At 39.0% G+C, this 9,906-nt stretch overlaps 1 protein-coding gene across 1 annotated transcript in view; it reads left to right on the top strand.

The window, feature by feature from the left end:
• The window catches only part of LOC109951536 (dedicator of cytokinesis protein 9-like), a 56,745-nt gene that overhangs the window by 7,056 nt on the left and 39,783 nt on the right, over positions 1–9,906 (top strand). Inside the window, 21 exon segments of the mRNA XM_020586105.1 lie at positions 921–1,036; positions 1,449–1,518; positions 1,630–1,755; positions 2,691–2,762; positions 2,848–3,006; positions 3,208–3,291; positions 3,395–3,506; positions 3,634–3,812; positions 4,079–4,159; positions 4,407–4,518; positions 4,713–4,865; positions 4,954–5,020; positions 6,635–6,682; positions 7,141–7,277; positions 7,368–7,483; positions 7,595–7,686; positions 7,793–8,021; positions 8,142–8,255; positions 8,983–9,180; positions 9,182–9,199; positions 9,311–9,368. Coding sequence (XP_020441761.1) covers positions 921–1,036; positions 1,449–1,518; positions 1,630–1,755; positions 2,691–2,762; positions 2,848–3,006; positions 3,208–3,291; positions 3,395–3,506; positions 3,634–3,812; positions 4,079–4,159; positions 4,407–4,518; positions 4,713–4,865; positions 4,954–5,020; positions 6,635–6,682; positions 7,141–7,277; positions 7,368–7,483; positions 7,595–7,686; positions 7,793–8,021; positions 8,142–8,255; positions 8,983–9,180; positions 9,182–9,199; positions 9,311–9,368 — 2,341 coding nt within the window.

Genomic DNA, 9,906 nt, shown 5'->3' with positions numbered 1-9,906 from the left:
CAGAGTGAGGAGAGGGCAGCCGACGATCTTCTGAGCCATATTAATGACCCTCTGGAGCCTTTTCCTCTGAGCCACTGTGCTGGTGCTGTACCAGGTGCTGTGTAAGAGGCAGTTTTGTTAAAATGAGCACAGAGATTTGGTAGGGCATCATGTACTCTGTAGATATGAGGGTTGAATAATGTTTGTTTTGGAAAAAAGATTTCATTTATTTGCATTATGCAGGCTTTTAACACTTGACTGAGCACTGATTCACATCTTTAAGTATCAATTTGCACTGAATATGTGAGTGTGCACCTAAATGCAGGCCCAGAAAGGTAGATCTGGTTTGACTGTCACTGATTTGTTTTATCATGTTGTATATGCACTGGAATATTTATATGCCTGTTTTCTTACAGTTTTTACTCCATCTCTAGTACAGTAATAATTGCCCACTTGTCTTTGAAGCACTCCGGCTCAGAGCTCAGATGGGTAGACGGAGGAAAACCTTTGTTCAGAGTCTCAACTCATCTAGTCTCCACAGTTTATACTCGGGTATATACACACACATGTCCATTTTATTATGTCAATTAATCTCGCTGGTCACAGGATGTACACAGGATGCTTATGTTCTGGATTGAAAAAAAACATGAGGTAAATGGCATCAAAATGCAAATAACTTTGAAGTATGTATTTAAATAATACTGCTTCCACCACTGTCAGAGCATAGATACGTCAGAACAAGCATCAGAGGGGCAGCTGGTTAAATATCTCAAGGTATGCAGAGCTCCACTGATTCTAATGCACCAAGAAAAATGTAGCACACCATTGCTCACACCTCATCAAATACAGTCTTTTCCTCTAACATTCTAGGGAATATGACAAGCCAGAGACTACTTCTATTCAGTATTTTTTCTGTTCTTACTTTCTCCTTTCCCTCCTAGAGTCTCCATGCAATGGAGGGTCATGTGATGGTCAACTTTCTGCCCACTATCCTCAAGCAGCTGTTCTGTGTCTTAACCAGAGCCACACATGAGGATGTGGCTGTCAACATGACCAGGCAAGCCACATGCACACATGTACACACGTTCATGAAATACCTGATTTCCAATAGCAGAAAGCAATTTGTTAGAGCAGTATTTTTTTGATTTATTTTAACAAACTTCACCTATAGAATATTACAATAGCAACATGGTTCTCATTCTAAAGCAGCATTTTCTTGTGTTTTATTAATACCCTGAATACTTTTTCTCATTAGGTATCACCTCTGGCTCTCAAACTGCACATATGTGTTTTATGTCTCAGTTGTGTGTGTGTGTGACTAATCTGTAAAGCTCTGTAAGCCATGTGTAATGAAGTGTCAGTGCCTTAAAGTTAATAACTGTAATGCCTGTCTTTTGCATTCACTCCCTCTAGGAAACCTCACCACCTGTTTATATTTTATTGTTATATTTCTTTTTCTTCCTCTTCAGGGTAATGGTTCATGTTGTAGCCCAGTGTCACGAAGAGGGTCTTGAGCATTACCTGAGATCTTATGCCAAGGTGCAGTGGTTTCTCACTGTGTTTATGTTGCTCCTATCTAGACAGTGTTTTTATATGTTCTTTTGTTTCTGCAGAAATTAAGATGATTTAATCTGACCTCTTTACTCTTAGTTTGTGTTTAAGCCAGAGCCTTATTCCACCACCAATGTCAAAACAGTTCATGAGGAGCTGGCTAAAGCAATGTCAGCCCTACTCAAGCCATCCACTGACTTCCTAACTAGCAAAAAGCTGCTGAAGGTAACATTCATAGCTATTCTGTCTTACAAAAACAGAGGGTAACTAAAGAAAGGGCAAAGTTCTTTCTCTCTGAGAGAGGGAGTGAGTGAGAGACACTGTTTATGTACAGTTTACTACATTTCAAGATAACTTAACCACAACCAAGTATGTAAATACTATAGTCAAAACCCTAACATAGCTGCTACCTAAGCTACAGTAGCTAGTTATTAAGCTGGCTAGTTAAGCTAGCAAGTTATCTTATAGAAGAACTTGGAAAAATAACTAATAATAAAACTAAAATTTAATACATTTTGCTTTTAAGGCTAGCTGTTAGTATCTTACCACCCAGCTTTCATGCTCGCTTTTGATTTAGCTGTCTAGTTGGCTGTGGTTTACCTTAGTTTTTTAGGAACTGCAATTTTTACAAACTGTTTTTATTATACTTTTTTCTAGCTTAATATTTATACAAACAGATATCAATTCAGATTCCGAACTCAATTCTGACAAAATATGTAGTTACTGCTTTCTGCCTTCAGTATTGGTCTTTGTTCAGAATTTGTATTTGTATTCGTGGCGACTGTGGCTCAGGAGGTACAGTGGGTCGTTTCTTAACCGGAGGGTTAGCGGTTTGATTCCCGGCTTGTCCAGTCAATATGTCAAAATGTCCTTGAGCAAGACACTGAACCCCCAGTGTCCCGGTGATAACACCAGTGTGTGAATGTACAGTATGAGCGTTTGTGAGTGCGAATGGCCAAGTAGTGTGAAAGCGCTTTCAGTGTGCTGTAAAGCATAGAAAAGCGCTAGACCATTTATTCTCACTTGTGATACAGTTTCCCACACAATGGCTGATAAGCACTAAAATCAGGGTTAGCTAAAATTTTTAGCATTTTGTAAACCAGCCTTTACACATGTGGTGTGGTTGTTTTCTTTTCAGTGACTTTGTGTTTTTGTTGCAGCACTCATGGTACTTTTTTGAAGCTCTGGTGAAATCAATGGCTCATTACCTTACAGAGAGCAGGAAGGTCAAGGTAGGTCTTGTTTTAGCCTTCTCTTCTTTAACTCGTTTCCTCCAAGTCTAATTCTTCTCCTTTTCTTCTTGTTTCCCTTGTCCAGCTTTCTCGGAACCAGCATTTTTCTGCATCATTCTACCATGCAGTGGAGACTCTGGTCAATATGCTGATGCCACACATCACTCAGAAATATAAGGACAACCTGGATGCAGCTCGCAATGCCAACCACAGCCTGGCAGTTTTAATCAAGCTTGGCTGCCCTGCACCTGCAATGCAGTACTGCCCTTTAATATGTAGATGGTGGATGACAGAGAATATTCTTCAATTATGAATCAATCATTTTTACTACACATGGTTAGATGACCAATGTAATTCAAAATATTGATTCAGATTAAATTAAAGGAAGATTCAGCTTTCAGATATTTTAATGTTTATTCACTGTATTTGTTCCCTTTTCACTCAGCGCTGCTTCACCTTCATGGACAGAGGCTTTGTATTTAAGCAGATCAACAACTACATGAACTGCTTTGTGTCTGGCGACCCCAAGGTTAAAAGGCTATGTCATTTTTCTTTAATGGTTATATCCAGCTTATTAAACATGGAGTTAAACTCCCCTCCCTAAAATGTATTTTCTTTTTTGTACCTACCAGACTTTGTATGAGTTAAAGTTTGAGTTCCTGCGGGTGGTTTGCAACCATGAGCATTATGTTCCTCTTAATCTGCCCATGCCCTTTGGAAAAGGCAGAATACAGAGATTTCAAGGTAAACAAAAAACTTCATTTTTATCTAAGTGGAGTTCATATTATGCTTGTTCTCGGCACCCTATTTTCTTCCATACCTTCGTATCTTCAACTGAAGTGTGGTTTCTGTTGAACGCTGCCTTCTGCAGGTCTCCAGCTGGACTATTCTCTGACTGATGACTTCTGTCGAAACCACTTCCTGGTGGGGCTGCTGCTGAGGGAGGTGGGAGGGGCTCTTCAGGAGTTCCAAGAGATCCGTCAGATCGCCATCCAGGTGCTCAAGGGACTGATGATCAAACACACATTTGATGACCGCTATTCTGCCAAAGTAAGTGCTACAGCTCCACCATCTTAAATTAAACCCATGTTTTGTTATGAGTCAAATGTAGTATACAATGAGAGTAAAACGGTTTTGTACAGTGTAGGCCTCTCTCTTTTTTAACCACAACCTGAAGATCATTTTTATTTGGCAAGTCTTTGGTATCACCTCTCAGGCCCTACTAAATTTTTTCCCAATTGGGTTTGGTTAGACAGTAAGAATTTTGTAAAATTTGTAAAACTTTTCAACTGATTATCATCTGTGTGTTTTTCCAGAGCCAACAGACCCGACTTGTCACCCTCTATCTCCCTCTGTTTGGACTGCTTCAGGAAAATGTTTACAGACTGGACACTAAGGTATCAGCACTCCTTAGCAACCACAGTGTAAGCCTGACACCTAGTGGTGGGAGACTGACTTGTAGCCTGTACCTCCAATTCCCAGCAAGCTCCAGATGTCTCAAAAACAGGGGGTTAATGATGGCTCAACATGTCACTTTCTTGAATGTTCTCAAGGCAATATTATATTTTATCATCAGCTGAAAGTGTTATTTTATTTTAATGTAACACTAAAAGCTCTCTAATACTTTGTTGTTTTCTGCCTCAGAATGTGAGGGAGAACACTCTGCTGCTGAATTCCGTGATGACTCCTCAGAAACCTGGGAGCTGCATAGAAAATGCTCTGCACAAAGATGTGTTTGGGGTCATCTCTGGGACAGGTGACTCCTTCCTCCATTGTTAAAATTCTCACAAAGATGTAATGTCTTCAGAATCCTGTCCAGTGTTTATTTGATCATGCACCGCACAGAACATAATATGTATATCATATACATATTCTCCACATTAGCCTGTACACTGCATACTCATCCCATCTTCATGTTACAAAGTAAATCTTTGTGTTCTGTCCATGCAGCCTCCCCTCACAGCTCCACTCCAAATGTTCGCTCAGTTCTCCACACAGGCTCCCTGGTCTCTACCGACTCTGGAAACAGCCTGTTGGACAAGAGCAATGACAGAACCAACCTGCTCATGTGCTTTCTGCATATCCTCAAGAGCATGTCAGAGAGTAGGACTGTCTGTCTGAATCACTGTACTTGATTTTGACATAAGTTTATAGAACAGTTCTTTTCTTACTATTTTCATACTATCCTCAGAGGCCCTTTTTGCTTACTGGAACAAAGCAACTTCCTCAGAACTAATGGACTTCTTTACCTTAATAGAGTAAGTGGACAATTAGACAGCCTTTTTATGATTACATACTGTAAAATGTGTTAAGAGTCTTGATATAAGTATTTGTTATATCCAACCAGACTATTAAATATTTCTTTGAAAAAGTCATGGTCAAAAATACAACAAGCAAAGTGTTGAAAGGAATAGATAATATGTTTCACTTTTTTTGGTGAAACTTAGGAGAGAAAATTGATACCACTCCCATGTATGTGCATTATAGGACTGGAGTTAGCTCATCTTAGCTTAGCATAAGACAGGAAACAGGAGGATATAGCTATTTGGGCTCAGTCCAAAATGTAAACATGCACCTACCTGTGTCTCTAAAGCTCAGTGATTAACATAGTATCATTTGTTTACTCCATACACAAGCTATACCCCAGTTGTGGTTTCAAGGGGAATTATGTGCAAGAAATACAGTCACCAAGAAAGATACAGTGAGATATAAGGTGTTAATGAGTCAGCTTTAAAAGGTGCTGGTAGGCATATGTGTCCCCTCCTTCCTCTCTTAATGGTAGGCTAAGCTGCAGTTGTATAGACAATGGACAGACAGACACGAGAGTAGACTTGATCTTTGCATCTAAGTCTCAGGAATAAAGCAAATAAGCATATTTTTAAACGTTAAAATAAACCTTTAAGTAGACTAAAATACTGTAACCCAAAAGCACCACAAGAAAATGCAAACAAAACAAATACAAATCCAAGTCTTTTAGTGTTTTTTTATGTAATGTCGACTAAATAGCTTCCTTGGCTAAGGTAACTTAGCTAATTCAGTACATGTTAGTTATGTTAGCAACTTCTGTACTTGTAAAACACGCTACATACTGCTATCTCTATTGTTACTATTCACAAGAATTGCTCCCCAGCAAAGTTATATCCTAATTCATAGGTTCTTTGTGGAGGCTAACCTTATTGATGGCTGTAACTACCATCCTGAGTTGACAGTACAGAGAAGTATCTATTCAGCTGTTTGATTCGCTTGGCGATACTGCCAATCACACAAATGTTTGTCCAAATGCTGATTATTGATTGACAGGTCATTCCTGTTGCCAGCTTACATTTTAGTTTGAGATCAAGTCACCTCTTCATTATTTTTCAGTGCATATAACTCACCATTGTTTTTACATTTATTCTGATATGTCACATTTTTACATTCATTCTGCTTAAGTGCCCCACAAAAACACTTCAGTGAGGCCTTTCTATGGTAGAGAAAACCCTGAAATGATAAAATAATATATTGTCCCCATCATTTATACCTTTCCAGTACACAACTTAAACATTACTTTGGGTATCACAAGAGACAGGTGTAAAAAAAAAAGAATGGTCAGAGTTAAATTCTCTTAATTCTTATCAAGGATTTATTGACAAAAACACTCCTACAATTCCCATAACTCAAATAGATATAGTCTTGCATTGGATATTTGTAATCTCAAAGCCCAAACTGAAACAGTATTTGTTCCACTGATAAAACATGGCCACACACTATTAAAATTTATTGACTTTATTTCTTTTTGCTGAGTGAAAAAAACTGAGACTTTGACTGTATGCAAGGTGTTGATTCAAATGATGGTTTCTTACTAAGCTCCACTGGTCGTATTCATCCTGCAGAATCTGCCTTCATCAGTTCAGATACATGGGGAAGAGATTCATCACCAGGTAGAGGAAATAAATGGATCTCATGTCATACTGACCTCATGTATTAATTCGGAACCGAGGCTATTAATGTTTTATCACTTAATGACTTCAACCTGCACCCAGACATACAAACATAAATTCTTGCTGAATCTTTTAACCTCTTGCTCTTGATTTGTCCTCTCATCTGTAACAACGCTGGCAAGTTGTTTTATGGCTAATGTGGTGGCCCCTGGCTCCTCCTGCATGGGTATGAGATGGCTTTTTTCTCACTTTGCTTAATTTGCATGGTGCTGTCTCTGTTACTGTAGTTGAGACTTTTTCAAAGCCGCATTACATTCTACCATTCATTAGTTTGAGTCACTGCTGATCTGACCTTTTTGTGCCTCTTCATCTGTGTTCATCAACGTTGCTTTTCTGTGGATGGTAGTTCAGTTGACATCCAAACTTACCAGTAATGGTGTTTCTCCTCTCTCCATCAGAAACCAGGAGGGGACAGGGCCTGTATTTCCAGAGAAGAAGTCCCTGACTCTACCTGTGTCTTGTAACAGGGCAGGGCTCCTGCATGCTCGCTTGCAGCAAATGGGAACTATGGAGAATGCTCACACTTTCAACAACAGTAAGCCCTAACTGCTGTGGTTTAACAGATGACTTTTATGTGAAGAAATTTATTTAATCATAGAAATCATCAATCCATACTTTTCTTCAGTGTACTCTCATACGGAAGCAGATGTGAGCAGTCAGTGCCTGCTGGAGGCCAATGTGTCTACAGAGGTCTGTCTGACTGTGCTGGACACACTCAGCATCTTCATCATGGGCTTCAAGGTATTAACCAAGACAGTGTTTTAATAAAAAAAAAACCTACCACTATGCATAACATCTCATTTCTGAATCACATTCTGCTTTGCTGGTTTGTACTTTCTTGTGTGTTCAAAGACCCAGCTGAACTCTGACCTGGGTCACAACCCCCTGATGAAGAAAGTTGTCCAGGTGCATCTGTGCTTCCTGCAGATCCCTCAGTCTCAAACAGGTCTTCTTTTTATGGCAGGTGATCTCAGCTGAGGGGTAGATGGGGAATTTAGAAAACTTGTGTGATTATCTTTTTCTTTACATATCTCAAACCTAATTTTCATTTGCCCTGCATCATTGTCTATCCTGTGTCTCTCCATGCGTCCTCCAGTTCCCCTGCACCTTCTTTGACGGCCGGGCCGACATGTGTGCCTCTCTGTGCTATGAAATCCTTAAGTGCTGTAACTCCAAGCTGAGCTTCATTCGCAGTGATGCTGCCCATCTTCTCTACTTCCTCATGAAGAGTAACTTTGACTATACGGGTCGCAAGTCTTTTGTACGAACGCACCTGCAGGTACATGTTGCTGATTGTGTTGCCAGTATTATTTTTTCTTTTTGCACATGCAGTTTGTTTTCTCATGTGCTCTAAGTCACACATTAGCATAGAGCTGATTTTATTTCTCTGTTTGACCAGGTGGTAATTGCTGTCAGTCAGCTGATTGCTGATGTCATCGGCATCGGGGGAACACGTTTCCAGCAGTCTCTCTCAGTCATCAACAATTGTGCCAACAGTGACAAGAACATCAAAGTGAGGGGTGGATGTTGTCTCGCAAGTGAAGAAAAACCAAATTCTTATTAGATTAAGAATTATTGTTATAGATTAAAAATTATCATTTGGTATGTTATCAATAAAGAATCCTGGATATGGAGTCAAATGAATACCTAAAATGAGCTTCATCTCCTTTTGAACATTTTGCAAATGTTATAGAAGTTTGGGGCAGTTTCAAAATACAGTATATGAATTAAGTCACCCATCAAGCTGCAGCTTAAATATTATGTTTTTTGACATAAGACGAGGGTTTTTAAAATAGCACATGTTGGTCTTTGATCAAAATTCCGTCCATGGTAGGCTAGTGGTTAAGGCAAAGCGCTCTCACTGCTGCAGACCGGGTATTTTTGTTAGTTGTTCAGTATCAAATGTTCCATTTAACTGATATCCAAACAATAGGTTGTTCAAACTATTTTAGAATTTTCCATCAAATTCTTGCTCTTGGTAGATGAGCCCCTTGTTGATTCATTTTAAAAACCCTCAATAAAGAAAAAATAAAAATAAAAAATCAGAAAAATTAGAAGGTACTTATTTTGGATTTGTTGATAGTTTAGTGATGCCTTAATCCAAACCTTTCTTCTTTTTAAGACATTTTTAAACTTATATAGTTTTTGCACTAAATTCTTTTATTTTGAAAAGTGTAATCCTTGACATTTTTATGCAAAACTAAGCACAAAAGCCCAACTTGTTGTTATTGTACATGCAGCACACAGCATTTTCTTCAGATGTGAAGGACCTGACAAAGCGCATCAGAACCGTGCTGATGGTCACAGAGCAGATGAAGGAGCATGAGAACGACCCAGAGATGCTAGTAGACCTCCAGTACAGTTTAGCCAAGTCCTACACCAGCACACCCGAACTCCGCAAGACCTGGCTAGACAGCATGGCATGCATCCACATCAAGATCAAGAGATCTATCAGAGGTATTGATCACAGTGTTAGTTCAAATTGAGTTTTTAAGTTCAGCTGTAGTAGGCATAGAGAAATGAGGCCGTGTGGAGCACCTAACTGTGACTTGTCTACTTCACCTGCAGGCGGCCATGTGTTACGTGCATGTTGCTGCTCTGGTGGCTGAGTACCTGTGGAGGAAAGGTGAGTCGAGGATATACAGTAGCATGTGTTTTCTGGTAATGTTGTGCTTCCTTTTACAGTAAATAATCACTGATAACTTTTATGATCCTGCCTTACAAAGACCATATAATGTGTCACTGGTAAGGGTTAACACAATAGAAAGATTATCTTGAAATTATTATTTAACACACTAACCCTGATGTACTGAAGAAAAGTTATGGGCAGTCATAAAAATGCTTTATATCTTCCACTGGGGGTGTTGCGATATACCAGTACTGACAATAGCCATGATATTTAAAAATGAAATACTGATGACATGTTAATTCTACACATATGATAATATCAAGGTCAAGGTCAAGTGTTTATTTGTCATATGCACAGTTAGGAAACGTGTTTCCGTGTACAATGAAATTCTTACTTTGCCGTCCACATGAATGCCACAAAATACAAGTGAAATATAAAGTAGATAAATAAGTAACACTAAATCTAAGGCACTTTAAGCAGCAAATGCAGCAATATAATAAAAATATATAAGAATATAATAGAGAATGTATGCTGC

The sequence above is a fragment of the Monopterus albus genome, unplaced genomic scaffold (genome assembly GCF_001952655.1).
Source record: "Monopterus albus unplaced genomic scaffold, M_albus_1.0 scaffold394.1, whole genome shotgun sequence".
Lineage (NCBI taxonomy): Eukaryota > Metazoa > Chordata > Actinopteri > Synbranchiformes > Synbranchidae > Monopterus > Monopterus albus.
This window is presented reverse-complemented; position numbering and strand designations above follow the sequence as displayed.